General features: G+C 39.3%; 1 protein-coding gene across 5 annotated transcripts in view; it reads left to right on the top strand.

The window, feature by feature from the left end:
- The window catches only part of PARG (poly(ADP-ribose) glycohydrolase), a 134,064-nt gene that overhangs the window by 7,758 nt on the left and 103,960 nt on the right, over window positions 1–22,346 (top strand). For 4 of the 5 annotated variants that reach the window (XR_009212849.1, XM_058436491.1, XM_058436489.1 and 1 more), the window contains exons 2-7: window positions 833–899; window positions 2,170–3,156; window positions 4,039–4,226; window positions 14,159–14,277; window positions 14,406–14,489; window positions 20,944–21,018. Coding sequence is in view for 4 of the 5 variants with exons in the window: in XM_058436489.1 (XP_058292472.1) it covers window positions 833–899; window positions 2,170–3,156; window positions 4,039–4,226; window positions 14,159–14,277; window positions 14,406–14,489; window positions 20,944–21,018 (1,520 nt within the window). In the remaining variant the exon portion in view is untranslated. Of the gene's footprint in view, window positions 1–832; window positions 900–2,169; window positions 3,157–4,038; window positions 4,227–14,154; window positions 14,278–14,405; window positions 14,490–20,943; window positions 21,019–22,346 lie in introns of all 5 variants that reach the window. The other variant, XM_032142307.2, reaches the window with a different exon arrangement.

Below are 22,346 nucleotides of genomic sequence, written 5' to 3'. Positions count from 1 at the left end.
GCCCGCCTCGGCCTCCCAAAGTGCTGGGATTACAAGCGTGAGCCACCGCGCCCGGCAGGAATCATGTCTTTCAACACGTTTTTTGTACTTCTCTTTGTGGGTTATTCAAGATCCTATTGCATGGTATGATCCTGGCTGACTTTTCAACCATATTTTCTTTTGCTTTCTTTTTAAGTTGTTTATATTTCCCTGATATTGGTGCCTTTGCTTATAATTTTCTCTTTATGTGACTGCATGTGTACTTTTCAAGGCATAAGTCAAGCCTTACCTTTCCAAAGAAATCTTACCGATTATGCTCACGTTCTCCTGTTCACCGAAGTAGTGTCTTCCTCAGAAATAACCTTAATTCCTTTATCAGGACCTCTTTTAATAATCATGATAATTAAGAATCAACATTTACTAAGCATAAACCAGAGAATGCCTTAAACGCTTTACATGAACTATTTTTACTTAAATTAAGCCTTATCTCATGAGAGATAGTTATTTTGCATGTTTACAAATGAGGTGTCTGAGATACAGAGAAATGACCCCTCACAGAGTAACATAGGAAGCTAATGGGAGAATCAGAATTTGAATGCAGGTGTTCTGATTCCATAGCCTATGCTCTTGTCCATTAGGCCATACCAACCCTTTTAGGCATCAGTCATTTTCTACCCTGTGTCATATATATTAACATTTATGTTCCTGTCTTACCCATATTACTTGAGGGCAAATACTTGAGTTATTAATCTTTTGTTTAACCCGTAGAACCTAGCATAGTTCCTTGCATGTATAATATGCTGTATATGTTTTCTATTTGAAGGAATGTATGAATATACATTTTTTTTTATAGTTTTCAAACAAAAGACTATTACCAGTTGGATGGACACTAAAGGAATCAAGACAGCGGAATCAGAAAGGTATAGAAACATTCCTATATAGAGAAATGAATAATAATACATGGATGTTTTATCTTGTTGCTTTAATATTTTCTCTTTGTTCATGCTTTTCTATTCTCCTTTATCTATGTTAATTCAAAATCAACTTATAAGTAATTTTTTATAGAGTCCTGTGTGCCAGGGACTGTCCTGTATACTTGAGATACCGAGATGAGAGAGGAATAGTCCGTGTCTTTTTTTTTTTTTTTTGAGATGGAGTTGTCCACTCTGTTTCCCATGCTGGAGTGCAGTGGCGTGATCTCGGCTAACTGCAAGCTCTGCCTCCTGGGTTCACGCCATTCTCCTGCCTCAGCCTCCCAAGTAGCTGGGAGTACAGGTGCCCACCACCACGCCTGGCTAAGTTTTTGTATTTTTAGTAGAGATGGGCCACACCTGGCTAATTTTTTGTATTTTTAGTAGAGATGGGGTTTCACTGGGTTAGCCAGGATGGTCTTGATCTCCTGACCTCGTGATCTGCCTGCCTCGACCTCCCAAAGTGCTGGGATTACAGGTGTGAGCCACCGCGCCCGGCCAGTCCGTGTCTTTTTTTTTTTTTTTTTTTTGAGACGGAGTCTTGCTGTTTCGCCCAGGCTGGAGTGCAGTGGCGCGATCTCGGCTCACTGCAAGCTCCGCCTCCCGGGTTCACGCCATTCTCCTGCCTCAGCCTCCCTAGTAGCTGGGACTACAGGCGCCCGCCACCATGCCCGGCTAATTTTTTTTTGTATTTTTAGTAGAGACGGGGTTTCACCGTGTTAACCAGGATAGTCTCGATCTCCTGACCTCGTGATCCACCCGTCTCGGCCTCCCAAAGTGGTGGGATTACAGGCGTGAGCCACCGCACCCGGCCTAGTCCGTGTCTTTAAGATACTTACAGTGTAGCAGTGGCCACAGACATAAAAACACATAATTACTGCCTAGTGTGATAGATGCAATAGTAAAGGTATGAGCAGGGCACAGTGGTGGTTAGTGTGTAGAAGAAACAAATGTTCAACTTTACCTTTGGTCCCTAAAGGAAGACTGCACAGAGAGGTGAGTGACATTTATGGCTTGAAGGAAAGGCAGGTGTTTGCCAGACACACAGCTGTAGGGAGGGCATTAGGGGGCACAAACAAAGACATGGAGTCATGAAAGACATGCTGTGTGCTCAGGTAACCACAGGGAGTTTAATTACTGCTGTGACACTGGGGGTGTGATTGGATAAGTGACTTTTTTGTATTATAAGTTATTTTTAGTTCTTTCTGTTCTCTTGTAGTTTGGATAGTAAAGAAAACAACAATACAAGAATAGAATCCATGATGAGTTCTGTACAAAAAGATAACTTTTACCAACATAATGTAGAAAAATTAGAAAATGTTTCTCAGCTAAATCTTGATAAATCACCCACTGTAAAAAGTACACAGTATCTGAACCAGCATCAGACTGCAGCAAAGTGTAAGTGGCAAAATGAAGGGAAACACACGGAGCAGCCTTTGGAAAGTGAACCTCAAACAGTAACCCTGGTACCAGAGCAGTTTAGTAATGCTAACATTGATCGGTCACCTCAAAATGATGATCACAGTGACACAGATAGTGAAGAGAATAGAGACAATCAACAGTTTCTCAGAACTATAAAGTTTGCAAATGCAAAGCCGACTACAGAAGATGAACAGGCCAGAGAAGCCAAAAGCCACCAGAAGTGCAGCAAGTCTTGCCATCCTGGGGAAGACTGTGCGAGTTGTCAGCAAGAGGAGATAGACGTGGTGCCAGAGAGTCCATTGTCAGATGTTGGCTCTGAGGATGTTGGTACTGGACCAAAAAATGACAACAAATTGACTAGACAAGAAAATTGCCTAGGAAATTCTCCTCCATTTGAGAAGGAAAGTGAACCCGAGTCACCGATGGATGTGGATAATTCTAAAAATAGTTGTCAAGACTCAGAAGCAGATGAGGAGACAAGTCCAGGTTTTGATGAACAAGAAGATGGTAGTTCCTCCCAAACAGCAAATAAACCTTCAAGGTTCCAAGCAAGAGACGCTGACATTGAATTTAGGAAACGGTACTCTACTAAGGGAGGTGAAGTTAGATTACATTTCCAATTTGAAGGAGGAGAGAGTCGCACTGGAATGAATGATTTAAATGCTAAACTACCTGGAAATATTTCTAGCCTGAATGTAGAATGCAGAAATTCTAAGCAACATGGAAAAAAGGATTCTAAAATCACAGATCATTTCATGAGACTGCCCAAAGCAGAGGATAGAAGGTAATTTTCTGTCAGGAGTATCTCTCCAACAGCATAATATGCTTTATAGTTTTGTAAGGGAGTTTAATGAAGCTATGATTTCTAGTAAAGCAAAGAAATGGTTTTGTTTCTTGTTAACTACTTACGATAAATTTAAACCTAGACTCCAAAGTTTAAACTCTAAAAAAGCTAGAAACAGGAAACAAGAAATAAATATTAGAAATCAGATTTTTAGTTTCGTGAGTTTCCTTTTGGTATTTATGGGAATTACTAGAACATGAAAATACTAGGTTGATAGTAGCTACTGTTTCTTCAGCCAGACATTCTTCTAGACCATTGTATATTACACTTTTTTTTTTTTTTACACTTTAATGCCGTGACAGGCAGACAGATGGTATTATACTCACTAAATGAGATAACTGAGATTTGGGTAAGAGAATTCACTGGAATCATGTACCTTCTGAGTGGTAATACGGGGATTTAAATCCAGGTGTGTCATATTACAAAGCTTATATTTTGCCATTACCCCATACGGAATCTTAAATCCCATCCATGATTTCTGTGATTTGAGTTTCCTGAGATAGTGCAATCAGCATGCAATAGTGAGTTCACTTCACTGAAAATTACTGTGTAGATGATACTGTGAACCATGACTCATTTCTGTTTTGAGAAGGTGATTTACATGTGTTTGGAACTTTCTTCCACAGGCTGTTGAAAATAAGCTCTTGAGTTTTATAAGCTTTATAAGTTTTTATTTTGATTGTAAATATAAAACATAACGAAGTGAGTGACCAAGTATGGCATACTTTAAACAATAACGTCTAGGTAAGTTTTGTGCTTGTATATCTAAGGGAATTAAAACAGTAAATAATTTGTGACTAAATACATTTGTCTTGACCTTAGGAAAGAACAATGCGAAACCAAACATCAAAGAACAGAAAGGAAGATCCCTAAATACGTTCCGCCTCACGTTTCTCCAGATAAGAAGTGGCTTGGAACTCCCATTGAGGAGATGAGAAGAATGCCTCGGTGTGGGATCCGGCTGCCTCTCTTGAGACCATCTGCCAATCACACAGTAACTATTCGGGTAGGTAGGACCTCTTATCTATGATGAGAGAAGACTGGAAGTCCTCATTTATTGTGATATTTATTAAGTGAGAAACAGCCCAAGGCTTAGAAAGTTCTTCTGTTTTCTGCATATATAAAATACTGAGAATTCTACAGAATGGAGCAATATAATGATAACTTACTTAATATAGAACTTAACAAATTAGCAATCATTGTCAGCTGATGGTGAAGATTTTTTTTTCAGTATTTTTAAGAAACCTCATTGGATTCTTTTTTTTCTTTTTACTCGATTGGTAGTATTGTGTACTCACTGCACAATCCTGCATTCGTCCCTAAATTTCAAAGTTACATATGGTTTAGTGTTAGTGTCCTTAAATCATTATCCAATTGTGCCTTTTTTTTTTTTTTTTTTGCAGGAGACCAGAGTTTTCTTATTACTCAAATCAGTCTCCTCGAGCATTCGGGGATCAGAGTTTTTAAGGATAATTTGGTGGGTTGGGGAAGGCCAGTGTGTCAAGAGTGCTGATTGGTTGGGTCAGAAGAAGAAATAATGGGAAGCTGAAGCTGTGTTCTTGTGCTGAGTCAGTTCCTGGGTGAGGACCATAAGATCAGATGAGCCAGTTTATCCATCTGGGTGGTGCCAGCTGATCCATCAAGTGCAGGGTCTGCAAAATATCCCAAGCACTGATCTTAGCAGTTTAGGGAGGGTCAGAATCTTGTAGCCTCCAGCTGCATGACTCCTAAACCATAATTTCTAATCTTGTGCCTATTTTGTTAGTCCTACCATGGCAGTCTAGTCCCCAGGCAAGAAGGGGGTTTCTTTCGGGAAAGGGCTGTTACCCTCTTTGTTTTAACATTATATTATAACATTATAACAACATCGTAACAAAACATAACAAAAGACTAACATTATAACATTATAACAAAAGACTATAACAAGGGCTATGGGAGTTACAAGCCAAGAACCTGGACAAAAACCAATGTGAATATCATAACACTACACTAACAGAAACTGTACATATTAAATAATTAAACCTCCTTCCCTGCTTCCTCTAGTTCTTAGTAACCTCTTTTGTACTTTCTGTGTGTTCTTGCTTTTAAAAAACTTCATTGAGGTATATAAAAATTCACCCATTTTAAGCGCTCAATTTGGTGATATTGAGTCCATTTATTGAGCTATGTGACCATCACCATAATCCAGTTTTAGATTTCCATCACTCGCTGGGTAGTTTTAAACATTCATCTCATTTATTAGTCAGGTTTTAGATAGATTTCACACACAGTACTAAAAAAAATTGACATGATCCCTTTTAACATACAATTTAGTGTAGATGTGATTAACTATTTTGAAATTCAGAATTCTTTAGCATATTTAGAGGTGAGAGTAACATTCAGCAGAGTTATGGGGTTTGAGCTGAGCTCTAAAAGATAAGCATAAATTTCTGAGGTGCAGTTAGTAAGACCGGAGACTTCCAGACAGATATATAAGATTTATAAGAAAAGCCTGTGTGGTTGAAAACTATCTGTTTTAGAAATGGAAAACAGTGCCTTTGCTGGAGTGTGGAATTTGGGTGGGGAATGAGGAAGAGACTTGAAAATTGGATTGGGTTCATATCACAGAGGGCTTCAAGTGCCAGGAACCAGACTTAAGTCATGTCTGTGCAGACAGTATCTGTGCTGTAGCAAGATTAATCAGACAGCTGCATGTAAGGAAAACAGAAGTGAGGATACACTGGGAGCCGGGATAGGTAATGTAAGAGCCCAGATAAGAGTTAAGTAAGGCAACAGTATGTACCGAATTGTGCCACATAGAGGTGCTTCAGGGGTTCTTTTGAAGTTTGATGCAAATTTCATTTCTAAATTATATTTTTAACAGTGAAAAACTTGTTAAAAAAGAACTGCACAATCAAATTTGAAGATGCTTAATTCCACATTTGAACCAGCTGTTTTTGCCAAGATAACCCATTTTTGTGCAGACCATAGAGCCAAGGTTCCCTTGCTACCATTTATCTGAAGAGTTAGCTTAATATCAAAATAAACAGTTTGTAAAATGTTACCATTTGCAACTGTATAGATGAGTGAATCAGGATTTTCTTAATAATGTGTAAGAGAGATAAATGTAAACTAAATGGTAGATTAATGTAAGCCTTAACTCTCATCCCTAACTCCTAATTTCAAATTTTGTATTTAAAACTGTCTCATCATCACTTACTGATATTAGAGTAAGTAAGTAAAAGTTACTATAAAAACTGTATTTCTTTTTTTTTTGATGGAGTTTTTTGCTCTTGCTGCCCAGGCTGGAGTGCAATAGCACGATCTTGGCTCACGGCAACCTCCACCTCCCGGGTTCAAGCAGTTCTCCTGCCTCAGCCTCCCGAGTAGCTGGGATTACAGGCGGGGTTTCTCCATGTTGTCCAGGCTGATCTCAAACTCCCGACCTCAGGTGATCTGCCCACCTTGTCCTCCCAAAGTGCTGGGATTACAGACGTGAGCCACCGTGCCCGGCCAAAAACTGTATTTCTAAAAATAGCTTTGCTGTGACTTTAAATTACTTTTTTTTTTTTTTTTTGAGATGGAGTGTCGCTCTGTCGCCCAGGCTGGAGTGCAGTGGTGCCATCTCGGCTCACTACAAGCTCCGCCTCCCGGGTTCACGCCATTCTCCTGCCTCAGCCTCCCGAGTAGCTGGGACAACAGGCGCCCGCCACCACGCCTGGCTAATTTATTTTTGGATTTTTAGTAGAGACGGGGTTTCACTGTGTTAGCCAGGATGGTCTCAATCTCCTACCTCGTGATCCGCCTGCCTCGGCCTCCCAAAGTGCTGGGATTACAGGCGTGAGCCACCGCGCCCAGCGGACTTTAAATGACTTTATGTCAAATTTCTTAGGGGAGAAAAGGGATTCTGCTATTTAAAAAGCTTGAAAATCACTGAGATAATAATCATGGGGATAAAAAAGAAAATAGAAGGTTGCGTTATTATGAGGTAAAAGTGATAGAATATGGTGAATTCCTAAATATGGGTGACAAATAAAAAGGAGTTGTTGATAATGCATGTAAAATTAAGGTTCTTAGTCTGGATTACTGAGATGGTGTTAATGGTGAGGAACTGGAGAAAAGATGGACAGAGGGTGTTAAGTGATATTTTAGCTTTTTCTCCTCCTTCTCTCTCCCACCCTCCCACAAAGAAAACCCAAACCATCCTACACCATCATTATTTAATCTCTATAGTTAACGTTTCTTTCTTAGATACCCAGGACCCTTGAGTTTTTAAAATCTTCTATTTTGTTACAACAGCAATGCAAGACTATTGTAAAAAATACGCAACTATTATATGAAAGCATGTAACTCAGAAAACCCATCTCTCAGTCTTATTCCCAGAGTTTAACAATTTGTTGTATTTTCTTCTAGATTCTTATTCCTGAATATGATAATAAGATATAAATGTAATTAACAGTTACTTAATAGCAATGTTTAGTTACATTACTAAGATTCCAGATGTTAATAGTTATAGAATTTGAAATAGTAAAATGAAAGTTGGGCACAATAGCTCACACCTATAATCCCAGCACTTTAGGACGCCAAGGCAGGAGGATTGCTTGAGGCCGGGAGTTCAAGACGAGCCTGGGCAACATAGGGAGAGCCCATCTGTATAAAAAGTTAAAAAATTAGCCAGGCATGGTGGCGTATGCCTGTAGTCCTAGCTACTCATGAGGCTAAGGCGGGAGGATTACTTGAGCCCTGCAGTTTAGCCTGGATGACAGAGTAAAGACCCTGTTTCTTAAAAATAAAATGAAACCAACATTTAGCTTTAGAAATGTAAGGCAATCTGAAATTGCACTTAGTGGTCGATTTCCAACAAATACATGCATACGTGCATGCATGCAAACACAGAGCCACACACAAAGCATATTACATGTATGTTCCCCTTTGTGTGAAGCTCAACTGGTACCTACGCTGTTTTATCAGATAATATGGCACATCCTTATAAAATTACCTTTGGGACGTTCTTATGAGGGTGAAAATACTTTGAGCATAACTGCTGATTCTGTCACATTTGACTTTTTTTTTTTTTTTTTTTTTGAGATAGAGTCTTGCTCTGTCACCCAGGCTGGAGTGCAGTGGTGTGATCTCGGCTCACTGCAACCTCTGCCTCCCGGGTTCAAGCGATCCTCCTACCTCACCCTCCCAAGTAGCTGGGACTACAGGTGCATACCACCAACCTTGGCTGATGTTTGTATTTTTAATAGAGACGGGGTTTCGCCATGTTGGCTAGGCTGGTCTTAAACTCCTGACCTCAGGTGATCACCCGCCTGGGCCTCCCAATGTGCTGGGATTACAGGTGGGAGCCACCGTTCCTGGCCTTTTTTTTTTTTTTTTTTTTAAAGAGACAGGATCTCACTCTGTCACCCAGGCTGGATTGCAGTAGCAGTGGTGTGTGATCTTGGCTCACTGCAGCCTCCAACTCTTAGGTTCAAGCAATCCTCCCACCTCAGCCTCCTGAGTAGCTGAGGTTACAGGCATGTGCTACCACACCTGCTAATTTTCTAAATTTGTAGCTATGTTGGCCCAGGCTGATTTTGAACTCCAGGCCTCAAGTGATCCTCCAGCCTCAACCTCCCAAAGTGTTGAGATTGCAGGCGTGAGCAACTGTGCCTGGCCACATTTGACTCTATAGACATTTCTTTTCTCCTTGGAATATACCCATCCTTTGGCTCCATGACACAATATAATCCTAAATTTCTTTCTTCCTTCTTAGCCAATTCTTATTTTCCTTTTAGGCTGTTCTTCTGTATGTGACAAGTAAGTATTGTTGGAGTTCCTCAAGCCTTTTTCATAGGTCCTTTTTTCTTCTCTCTCTCTCTGGTTGGTCTCACCCACGCTTGTGGTTTTAATGATCACCTATATAGATGACTCACAGGTTTGTATTTATTTATTTATTTATTTATTTATTTATTTATTTATTTTTTGAGACAGAGTCTTGCTCTGTCGTCAGGCTGGAGTGCAGTGGCGTGATCTCAGCTTACTGCAACCTCCGCCTCCCGGATTCAAGCGATTCGCCTCCCTCAGCCTCCCGAGTAGCTGGGACTACTGATGCGGACCACGATGCCTAACTAATTTTTGTATTTTTAGTAGAGATGGGGTTTCACCATGTTGGCCAGGATGGTCTCAATCTCTTAACCCTGTGATCCGCCCTCCTCAACCTCCCAAAGTGCTGGGATTACAGGCGTGAGGCACCACCCCCGGCCCAGGTTTATTTTTCTTGAGCTGCAGTGTTACTAAACTGAACCTGGGTACACTCACCCGGTGCAGTAAAGCCAAACACTGACACTGACATCTGTAGCAAGAGAAGTAGGGGTGTTTGTTTGCAGGGTACCAAGCAAGTAGAATAGGATAGCTATTGCTTAAAACCTGACCTCCCGGCCGGACGCGGTGGCTCACGCTTGTAATCCCAGCACTTTGGGAGGCCGAGGCGGGCAGATCAGGAAGTCAGGAGATCGAGACCACGGTGAAACCCCGTCTCTACTAAAAATACAAAAAAAATTAGCCGGGCGTGGTGGCGGGCGCCTGTAGTCCCAGCTACTCGGAGAGGCTGAGGCAGGAGAATGGCATGAACCCCGGGAGGCGGAGCTTGCAGTGAGCCGAGATTGCGCCACTGCACTCCAGCCTGGGCGACAGAGCGAGACTCCGTTTCAAAAAAAAAATTAAATTAAATTTAAAAAAAAAACAACAAAAAAAAAACCTGACCTCCCCAATGGCTTACAAGCAAGATTTATTAAAGGTAGCGATATATTCTAGGAAAGCAGAAGTTATTGGCAAAATCATACATCAATATGTGGGGGTTATACATTGGTTTGGTCCCAAAAGGCAGGATATCTTGAACTGGGGTTGCAGGATTCAGAGATTCTTTGATTTGCGATTGGTTAAGGAAGCAAGGCTTTGTCTAGAAACTTGGGATCAGCAGAAAGGAATGTTAAGGTTTGGCATGTGGGTGTCACTGTCTCCAAGCCCCTCAGGAAGAAATTTAGAACAAAGAACGTCAGTCAGAGTTCAGTCTTCAGTTCCCCCTTATGTGATGGTGGTTGGCATTTTCCATTTGGCGGGGGTCTGAGTTTCTGAAAAATAACTCAGGGACCTATGTCAAGTTGTTATCTTTATTTTCTATAGGGAGCAACACATCTTGTGGCTCTGACTTCCATGAGTGGCTATTGGTTTAAGCTGTTATTACCTCCTTGCTTATCTGATGGCTCATTTACTTCTCAAGGCTAGCTAGGTGCCTGGAATTTCCCTTGAAGGTTTCGGATATGATGAGGTTTCTCTTCAAATAACCTGATCAATCTTTTATTCTTTAGTTCATGGTGCCCCCCTTCCTTTTTCCTTTTTCTCCTTTTCTCCTTTTTGCCTTTGTTAGATGCCCAGGCACGTCACAGTACCAAGCGTTATCAATACCAGCTCACATTCCTTTCCTTATTTGGAAAGAGAACTAACTTTCTAGCTCATTACAGACATGCCTTCCCCTTTCCTCTCTGCTTTCTTTCACGTGCCCACCTTATCTAAAAAAATCAAATGTTTAGCTAACCGGAATTAGTTTAGATTGTATGACCCGACCCCAGCCAGTGGGGAAAGGGTACAGGGGCAGGACTTGCGTCAGGAATAAAGGCTCTTGTGCCCCTTTGTTCAGGTGTGCTCTCATGGCGACTGGCCAAGGAGGCACTCCTCTGCGCAGAAGTAAAATTGCTTTGCTAAGAATCCTTTGTTCGAGTGTTCAATTTCCTTAGGATTTTGAGCATTATTCCTAACAAAGGGATTCGAGATTTTCTTTTATTTCCTTGCTTGAGGGCACTCCTGGCAGGCCCCTAAGAGGGCTCCCTGCTCTGTCTCAGCAGATGTTTTTATGAAGCTGCCTGTTTGACAGTCTTCTTTCCATAGTTGTTCCGTTTTTAAGGAATGTTGGTAAATAGAGTCAAACTGTAAAATATTTAAAGAAATTTATTCTGAGCCAAATATGAGTGACCAATGGCCTGTGACACAGCCCTAGGAGATCCTGAGTACATGTGCCCAAGGTGATCAGGCTACAGGTTGGTTTTATATGTATTAGAGAGGTATAAGATATCAATCAATACATGTAAGATTTGGTCCAGCAGGCAGGACAACTCGAAAGGGGCTTCCAGGTCATAGATTCTCTGCTTGGCAATTGGTTAAGACAGTTATTATCTAAAGACCTGGGATCAGTAGAAAGGATTGTCTGGGTTAAGAAGGGTTTCTAAAGACCAAGGTTTTATCATGCAGATGATGCTTGTAGGTAACAGGCTTCAGAGCTCTTATCAGACGCTTCATTACTTCTCTCCTGGACTGGATCAAGGAAGACCTGGAAAGGGAAGGGGATTCTCTACAGCAGCAGTCCCCAACTTTTTGGCACCGGCGACCAGTTTTATGGAAGACCATTTTTTCATGGGTTGGGGGATGGTTTCAGAATGAAACTGTTCCACCTCAGATCATCAGGCATTAGTTAGAGTCTCATAAGGAGTGTGCAACTTAGATCCCTCACATGCGCAGTTCATAATAGGGTTCTTGCTCTTATAAGAATCTGATGTTGCCACTGACCTGACAGGAGGCAGAGCTCAGCCTTGCTCACCTCCTGCTATGCGGCCTGGTTCCTAACAGGCAATAGACCCCTAGTCCATGCCTGTCTGCATTCCGGGGTGTTGGGGACCCTTGCTCTACAGAATGTAGATTTTACCCACAAGAGACAGTTTAGCAGGGCCATTTCCAAATATTTCAAATAAATATATTTTGGGGTAAAATACTTCCGTTTCTTTCAGAGCTTGGTATGTGTCATGTTGGTATCTTAATTGCTATAAAGAGTCTGCCTTGTCAGTTTTAAGGTACCTGTTTTAATGTTAACGCTGGTCAGTCATGTCTAAATTTCAAAGGGAGGAAGGTATAATGAAGCATGTCCAACCACCCGTTCCCATCATGGCCTGAACTAGTGTTTTGGGTTTGCTTTAGAATGCCCTTGGCTGAGGGAAGGGTCCATTCAGTTGGTTGGGGGTCTTAGAATATTATTTTTGTTTCACTCTTTTCCTTGTTAATTTTTTAGCCATTAGAGTTAAGCTCAGTTGCCACTTCCTCAAGGAAGCCTTACCTAAGTTTACCAGATAAACTAAATCTGAGCTGGTCTCATAACACAATGTTCGTCGTATTCATAACATATTACAAGTGAAATTATATATTTATGTGATTATGCTCTGCAGTGAAGTACTCATACATACTACCACATGGGTTAATCTTGAAAACATTATGCTAAGTGAAAAAGGCCAGACACAAAAGGATACATATTAAATGATTTCTTTTATATGAAATATCCAGAATAGGCATAATGTTAAACTTTAAACCATAATCTCTTTCTCTTACCAGTGGCAAATCTATATGGGTCTGCAGCAGTGTTAATACTCCTCCTTAGAAGAAAGAATTTGACTGAGGGGCATAAGGCAGAATGAGAGACCAAGGCAAGTTTTAGAGCAGGAGTGAAAGTTCATTAAAAAGCTTTAGAGCAGGAATGAAAGGAAGTAAAGTACACTTGGAAGAGGGCCAAGTGGGCGACTTGAGAGATCAAGTACATAGTTTGACCTTTGACTTGAGGTTTTATATGTTGGCATGCTTCCAGGGGGTTGTGTCCCCTTCTCTCCTGATTCTTCCCTTGAGATGGGCTGTCTGCATGCGCAATGTGATTACTGGAGTTGTACACATGCTTCCTTGAGGTATTCTCCCCTTACCAGTCGAGTGTTCTTACAAGGTCATATACCAGTTAAACTCTGCCATTTTGCTTCCTAGTACACACGCTGGAGCCGACTTGCCCAACTCCTAAGATCTTAACAGGACGCTGCTGATCACCAATTTCAGATTTTTCTATCTTATTGGCTGACTCCTTTTCCTGGTGCCGGCTGCTTCCAGTTATTTTAGAGAGGCAGTTTCACAACTGCCTGTGCATCACTTGAGGGTTGTCTGACATTCCTGGTAGTGGTAGGGGCCCTGTCCTGCCCTGCTCATGTCTGACTGGCTACCTACTGTACCACTTCCTCAAACGTTTACTTAATAGTTATTATAGTAGCATATGTGTGTATATATATATTTGCATGTATGCATATATGCATACACATGTACACATGCCAGGTTCTATCTTACATATTCAGAATACAAAGTTAATATGGTTATTTTCAGGAAGTTTGGGATCTAATGAAGGAGAGGAAAACAAGTGTGCTCTAGCATGATAATAATCTAACAAAACAAGATAAATAGCTGCCTACTTTGAAGTTTCTAAAGACTTCATAAAGATAATGAAAAGTTGGCAGAGCTATGAAGGTGACAGTAGAGATTTAACCAGATACAGTGGGGGAGGTGGCAATTGGTAGTAGTGGTATTAAAAAGAGAGGCCACAGTAGTATGTGTACAGGCATATAGATATGAAAATGTATTTGCTATGTTTAAGGAATTTTAAGTGTTGTTTAAGACTTGTTTGGAATGAATGGTGTTTTGATAAGAAAGTATACGAAAATCAGGATGACATTTAGAATCAGAGTATAGGCATTATAGAATTAGAAGCCCGGGAGTTCTTTAGAAAGATAATGTTATCTCAAAGTCAGGGTAAGGGTTTTATGGGGGCTGGATGTGTCTAGCAACAGCTGGAGTTAGGGAGAAGGATAGGAAACACTTAGTAAAAGCTGAGGCAAGGAAGGATTCCTAGGGGATATGGAGCTAGAATATATACTGTATCTGGTGACTTGGAACCTGGTTGAATGGAGGTGAGGAATGGGAAGAACTGAAGGGTTCTTTGGTGATTTCTTGCCTGGGAGCTGGTCTCTATTTTATAGCATTTGCTTTGGTTACTTTGGATTATTTTATAGAAGATACATTTTGTTTTTATGCACTGACAATTTTGTTTACCCTCAATTTCAGGTAGATCTTTTGCGAGCAGGAGAAGTTCCTAAACCTTTTCCAACACATTATAAAGATTTGTGGGATAACAAGCATGTTAAAATGCCTTGTTCAGAACAAAATTTGTACCCAGTAGAAGATGAGGTAAGAACAAAAACCGAGATTCTTTTAGTCTCTGAAAAATGGTTTGGTATTTGCTTGTTTGACCTTTGATTCTGTGATGCAAAAGAACTTAGAATAGCTTCCTCATATGTTTTTCTTTTTTCCAAAAGAATGGTGAGCGAACTGCAGGGAGCCGGTGGGAGCTCATTCAGACTGCACTTCTCAACAAATTTACACGACCCCAAAACTTGAAGGTATGTTGTTTTTACCATTCTTGCCTCTTTATGGGCCCTGTGTCTCCTCTTTCAAAGACTTTGTGGTCTTAATAGACTCAGGTAGCAACATTCTTTAGATGCAAAGTACTTGCTTCCTGGCACTAAGGAAGGCTCCTTAGAGACATTCTACTAGGAAATGAGAAGAACTGAGAGTTGCAAATGACTTGCCTGGAGCCACACAGAATAATTTGGAGAACCAGGAATAATACCTCTGTTTCCTGATTCCCCATCCAATTTCCTTCAGTTCAAGCTTCTCTTTTATTTTTTGTTTTAAAATTGTCATGTTTCTGAAATATCTTTAAAAGTAAATCAGGAAAGAATTATGACTTCTGCAATATTTGCCCAAAGGGAAGCTGAGTTTCCTAATGATTAAAGTATATGTTAAGCATTCTGGTTTTTATTGCCCTTAATATAGCTCCTAGCAGTTGAATAATTTATTAATCTTATATTTTGGCAATAATTTATTTTTGATATATTTATATTTCATTTATGATTGCAAGGGTAACCATTAGATTGTTTTTCTAATATCTAAAATATGAGTGTGAGTGTGTGCGTGTATATATATATATTTATATTTTGGGGGCACTATAGCCATGAAAACTTTTAATGTTTTTATGAATATAAACAGTGACAGAATTTTTTATACTTCTGTGAAAATGGGTTTTATTTTCTTTCAGAGACTTAATTTGTTGTGTATAGTTTCTCAGCTTTCTTAATATTTTCTACTGATACTTGCAAGTTATTGTTAAACTTTCTATGCCTTTCTGTAGCTCCTGTTTTTTTTCTTTACATGGAAAACATTAATATGTTATACCATAATGTATTTTGAAGACTTTATTCCTTGGGGACAGTGTTTCTCAATCTTCTAATGGGCTCTTTTTTTAAAAAAAGAAAAAAAAAGCGGACTCTTTATTTTTTTTTTACAGTACAAATTGATTTATTTAAAACAGTTACAAAAAAACACAACAAAATAGAGATTATCATTAGAATTATTAATGGTTTGTTAAAAATCAGGTAGGATTACGGGGTAAGAAATGGTATTAGGTGGGGGGAGCACCTGACTAGTTCTAAGGCTTTAGATACAATGCAGTTGATTACGTATTAATTCAGCCATTACATACTGGGGATAGTAGATGGGGGATCAGTAATTTATCTACAGGGAACTCCTACACAGATCCATGAAGACCTCCCCAGTGCCATCCTTTTCCACTCCTTAGGACCCTAAAGCCACCTGGGTGACAACATTTCCGTCCTTCTTTATCTACCCCATTCTCTATCCATATATTCTTCCCACACCTAAGGTGCTGTGCAAGCTGAGAGCAGTCTGCTCTCTGCAGCTGGAACATACACTGTTTTGGCTACAAGGATCCTGTGTGACTAAGAAGGTTTTAGGGGCAGCCTTATTTTAATATTTCAGGTTAGCCATGAGTACAGTCAGTTCCTTCCCTAACACAATTTAGATTATCTTGAACCCAAGTTTCAAGCGAGGGATCAACCCTGCCTTCAGCAATACCAATAATACACTAACTACTCAGGCTCACAACTACAAAAAGCAAACTCTTTAAATGGAAGCAATCTCAAGTTCTGCTAGAGTTTGCTTTGTTTTAGTATAATGTTAATTATGTGTATGCAAACATAAAGCTAAATATAAACTCCATATATGTATGTGTATATATATATATTTTTTTAATTTGAGGCTGGGTCTTGCTCCATCACCTAGGGTGGAGTGCAGTGGCGTGGTCACAGCTCACTGCGACGTCTGCTTCCCAGGCTCAAGCAATCCTCATCTCAGCCTCCTGAGTAGAGGAGATTACAGGTGTATGCCACCATGCCCAGACTAATTTTGTTTATTTTATTTTTTTGTAGAGACAGGGTTTCTCTGTGTTCCCTAGGCTGGTCTCCAATCTCTGGGCTCAAGTGATCCACCTGGCCTGGCCTCCCAAGGTGCTGGCTGGGATTATAGGCATGAGTCACTGCTCCCAGCTAACTCCTCATACCTGTAGTGCTTATACAGCTGTATCAGTTTGATTTTTTTTTTTAATTTCAGGTGTAATGAACCATCATTTGATTTGTATTTATTATCACAGTGAAAACAATTTGTAGTCATTATTCCTTTTTTTGCACAGATATTTTCAAACTGCTGATCCAAACCCCAAAATAGTATGCTGAGAAATTCTTTAAAATACTACATAAAGAAGAAATTATTTTGCAATTAATTACTTTTCCTACTAATCATGAACAGTTGATGGATGTCGGTGGATACAAAGATGGGATCCTTATATAGAACATCAGATCGCAGTGGTGCGATCTCAGCTCACTGCAGCCTACACCTCCTTGGCTCAAGCGATTCTCGTGCCTCAACCTCCTGAGTAGCTGGAAAAAAATCTCAAGTTCTGCTAGAGTTTACTTAGTTTTAGTATAATGTTACAGGCATGTGCCACAAGTGCATGCCACCACACTGGGCTAATTTTCTATATTTTTTGGCTGAGACACCGAATCTTGCCATGTTACCCATGCTGGTCTCAAACTCCTGAGCTCAAGTGATCCACCTGCCTTGGCCTCCCAAATTACTGGGATTACGGCATGTAATTACCACATCTGGACAAAGGTTCGTTAGAATTTAACATACCTGTACTGTGGTGTATAGTAGGACAGCTCAATCTTTTCATTATTTTTGTCTATTAATAGTACCAGCCTTCATTCCTACAGCGTGTTGTTATTTGGCCGTTATTTTCTAAAAACAAAATTATAAACTCACATAGAAGCAGGCTACCCAGGAATACTACCCGGAGTCCATTTGAAGAACACTATCTTAGATTCTTTATTTTTATTCTTCTAAACAGAGGCTGTTTTTAAGAATTTTTATATTTCTTCAACTGCAAATAGAATAATTATAGTGAGGCCAGGCGTGGTGGCTCACGCCTGTAATCCCAGCACTTTGGGAGGTCGAGGCAGGCGGATCACCAGAGGTCAGGAGTTTGAGACTATCCTGGCCAACATGGTGAAACCTCATCTCTACTAAAAATACAAAAATTAGCCGGGCATGGTGGTGGGTGCCTGTAATCCCCGCTACTCAGGAGGCTGAGACAGGAGAATTGCTTGAACCCAGGAGGCGGAGGTTGCAGTGAGCCAAGATCACGCCACTGCACTCCAGCCTGGGCAACAAAGAGCGAAACTCCATCTTTGAAAATAAATAAATAAATAAAAGAATAACTATAGTGTTTTAACTTACACAATCTGCTTACCTCTCTGGCAGTTCCTTAGTGCACCATGATTGTTTCAGGAAGCCGTAATTGCTTTAAGCTGAATTTCCTTTTTTCATTTCTCGTATGGTAGATTCACTAGAACAGAGTAATCCATCGAGATATTTTTCTATCTGCTTATGGTAATTGTTTCCTTTGCTGAAAGAATGCTTTGAGAGAGGAAGAGGGAAACATTAAATCCCTCTGATTGAATGTAGTGATCTTTTTGCTGTTCATATACCATTTGATTTGGATTTAGAGGGATTAGAGACATTCAGAATTTAAAAAAGTAATAGTGTCCTCACAAGTTGATTTACACAGTAGTACTTATATAAATAATGTGTGTGATAATTTGCATGGAAAGAATTTTTTGTGCTTATTGTGAATTATGAACTAAAAAGAACTTACTCAGTAGTTGATAACTCAAGAGTACAGAGTAGTATCCAGTTTTTCTAATGACAGGCGACCTCATGGTAGACTACTTTTGAGACTTGAAGACTGAAGTAAAAATAAATACGAGCTAGAGCTTAATGCTAATTATAAAACACTAAAATAATTAGAGAATTACAGTGAAGAATTAGAATGCAATTGCTACTTAAAATTTTTTTCCTTACCAACTTTGAGGAATTATAAGGTATGGATAAGAAAGTTTATCCTTTTAAAGTGTGTCATTTGATAATTTTTGACATTTACACATACCCATGAAGCTCCCATTATAATCAAGATACAGAATGTTTGTGTCATCCCCAAAGATTCCTCTCCCCACTTTGCAGTCCATTCCACTTTCTGCTGTGGCCCCAGACAACTACTAATCTGTTCTTTTTCACTATAGTTTACATTCTGCATGAATTGAATCATGGTGGGTATGTCTGGCTTCATTCACTCAAAATGAAGATAATTTTGAGATTCATCCATATTGTTCAATATATTGATAGTTTGCTCCAGTATGTGCATTGTTTATTCATTCACCTATTGATACACGTTTCTATTTAATACTTTATGAAGTTCTGAAATTAGATACCAGCGATTGGAAAAAAAAATCCTTAAAATCTTTTTTTTTTTCTTTCTTTTTTTTTTCTTTCTGAGATAGGATCTTGCTCTGTCACCCAGACTGGAGTGCGGTGGTGCAATCTCGGCTCACTGCAACCTCAACCTCCTTTGCTCAAGCGATCCTCCCATCTCAGCGCCCCCATGTAGCTGAGACTACAGGCACGCACCACCATGCCTGATTAATGTTTGTATTTTTTTCTAGGGGTCTTGTCATGTTGCCCAGGCTAGTCTCGAACTCCTGGACTCAAGTGATCCACCTGCCTCAGCCTCCCAGAGTGTGCTGTGATTACAGGCGTGAGCCACCGTGCAGGCCAAAATCTCTTAATTCTTTTTTCTTTTCTTTTTTTTTTTTTTGAGATGGAATCTCGCTCTGTCACCCAGGCTGGAGTGCAGTGGCACGACCTCGGCTCACTGCAACATCTGACTCCCTGGTTCAAGTGAGTCTCCTGCTTCAGCCTCCCAAGTAGCTGGGATTACAAGCATATGCCACCACACCCAGCTAATTTTTGTATTTTTAGTAGAGACGTGGTTTCACCATGTTGGCCAGGATGGTCTCGATCTCCTGACATTGTGATCCGCCCGCCTCAGCCTCCCAAAGTGCTGGGATTATAGGCGCAAGCCACCGCGCCCGGCCTAAAATCTCTTAATTCTTTTTTTTTTTGTTTTTTTGTTTTTTTTTTTTTTTTGAGACGGAGTCTCGCTCTGTCTCCCAGGCTGGAGTGCAGTGGCGCGATCTCGGCTCACTGCAAGCTCCGCCTCCCGGGTTCCCGCCATTCTCCTGCCTCAGCCTCTCCGAATAGCTGGGACTACAGGCGCCCGCCACCACGCCCGGCTAATTTTTTTCTGTATTTTTAGTAGAGACGGGGTTTCACTGTGGTCTCGATCTGCTGACCTTGTGATCCGCCCGCCTCGGCCTCCCAAAGTGCTGGGATTACAAGCGTGAGCCACCGCGCCCAGCCAATTCTTAATAGAAAATGTTATGTATCGCTTGTGAGCGAAAAATAAAGACTCTTTCTTGCTATCTTATTTTATGGATGATTTTTCTTTTTCTTTTATCTTCTCTTCTCTTTTCTTAAGGAACTTGGATGTCCCCTGATTCCAAGTGAATAAGACACATTTTGTTGGCTCGTCATTTAACCTAGATACTTAGTATGGCATGAAGTACTATTCAGGAAGCTTTGACAGAGTATTAATTTTTTAAAAACTTATTCAATGATAACGAAATTTGGAAGATTTATAGTAATAAGCTAACAGTGGTTTTCAGACCTGTGTGCCTCAGTAAAAAAAATTTTGAGTGTGTATTACCAATATAAATAGTCATTTGTAAATTCTACGTATCTGTTACTTTATTAATGTAATATGTACAGTATAAAATAAAACCAAAGTAGATATTTAAAAGGATGAGATAAAAGGCAATTATAAATAAATAGTTGTTTCTGCACATCTAGTGGATTGTCTTATGAGTACCTGACTCTGGAAACCACATGTATAGTATTGCCTATTCAAACAGTTAAAAGCTACACCAGTAGATGGCATAGTATTTTGACTTTTTCTTCTACATAAATGTGTAATTTATGTGAACTGCTGGAGGAAGATAATAATTTATATATATTGTATAAAAATACTTGTTAAAAATACAATTTTTAAATACTTTTTTCCTAATCTCCTCGTCCCCATGAAATTTTTATTTTTTATTTTTTACAAAAAAATTTATACCTCAACCCTATTAACTGACCCATGAAATTTTCATACTACAAATCTACTATGTATCTGTGTATATATAATATGACGCTTTCAAGGACCACCAACAATTGTGATATCTAAGTTTATTTTTTATCCCTCAAGATCCAGTTTTTGTCTATTTGGAGTATATCACCCTATTTAGAATGCATGCTTTAGGGTGTAATTGTGTTTTTTCAGCTATTACTTGACCTTTCTAATCTCATTTTTTTAAGTGAATAATAAATTACTAGTCATTCTGTTTGTCTGTAGCTACTGATGTCCTTATCAGTAGCAGGGGGAGGTAGTAGGAAGCTTGTCTAACATTATGAAATGTACTGGAGGTAATTCATAAGAGACAGGCTCTTCATAGGTCATTCACTTGGCCATACCATGACGTTTTGTTTCTGCATTTTCCACAGGATGCTATTCTGAAATACAATGTGGCGTATTCTAAGAAATGGGACTTTACAGCTTTGATCGATTTCTGGGATAAGGTAAAAGTATTTCTTTATGAAAATATTATTGACAACTCAATAAGAAGGTTTGAGAAGAATACCCATAATTCTGCCACACTAAGATAATTATCCTCTTTTAGTTTTATAACTTTGCTGTTATTTTATATGTATGTTTTAGGTAAATATAATTAGGAGTTAATATTGAATTTTGTTTTAGTCTCTTAGAATACACATTTTCTGTTGTATTTTCATACCATTATCAGCATTATCAAGGAATATATAATAGTCCATGATTAGATTTTGAGAATATAATGGTTCTTATATTCTCAAACATACAGGTTGCATCCAGTTTTACCTTCAGTTACATTGTGGCAACATCATTATATATGTATATATATGTTCCCATATTTGATATTGTTTCTTTAGGTGATTTCCAGAAATTAGATGACTAAGTCAAAGGGCACAAAACATTTGTTTAAAAATCTTTTAAAAACTTTTGCCATAAAATCATTTTTCCACAGATTAATCGTAGCAATTTACTATGCTGCCAGTAGTGGATAGGAATATCACTTTCATAGTACCATTAGCAGAGAGAGTCTTTTCATTTATCTATTGGCCATTTGTGTGTCTTCTTTGGAGAAATATCTATTCAATTTTTTTGTCTTTATTATTGAATTTTAGGCATTCTTTATATATTTTAGATGCAGGTTCCTTACCAGATATATGACTTGCAAATATTTTCTCCCATTTTGTGGGTTTTTTTTCTTTTTCTTGATGGTACACTTTGAAGCTCAAAAATTTTTGATTTTGACGAAGTCAGTTTATCATTTTTTTTCTTTTCTGTTTTCGGGATCATATTTAAGAAGCTAATCTAAGATCATGAAGATTTATGTTTCTTCTAAGAATTTTATAGCTTTAGCTCTTACACTATGACCATTACCCATTTTGTGTTAATTTTTGTATATGACGTAAATTAGATGTCCAATTTTATTATTTTCCATGTGAATATCCATTTTGAGTTAATTTTCATATGTGGTGTAAGGTAGGAGTTCAACTTCATTATTTTGCATGTGGATAACAAGTTGTCCCAGCACCATTTGTTGAAAAGACTCTTCTATCCCCTGTTGAATTGTCTTGGCACCTTTTCAAAACCAGTTGACTTAAGGATTGTTTCTGGCCTCTCAGTTCTACGACACTGATCTATATGTCTATCCTTGTGCCAGTACCACACAGTCTTGGTTTCGTAGCTTTGTAGTTAAGTTTTCAAGTCAGGAAGTGTGTGTCCTGTAACTTTGGTCTTTTTCAAATTTGTTTTGGCTATTTTTGGATTCTTTGCATTTCACTCTGAATTTTAGGATTAATTTGTT

The sequence above is a fragment of the Hylobates moloch genome, unplaced genomic scaffold (assembly GCF_009828535.3).
Source record: "Hylobates moloch isolate HMO894 unplaced genomic scaffold, HMol_V3 SCAFFOLD_3, whole genome shotgun sequence".
NCBI classification, from domain to species: Eukaryota; Metazoa; Chordata; class Mammalia; order Primates; family Hylobatidae; genus Hylobates; species Hylobates moloch.
The sequence above is the reverse complement of the archived record's forward strand: the minus strand, read 5'-3'. Positions and strand labels throughout refer to the sequence as shown.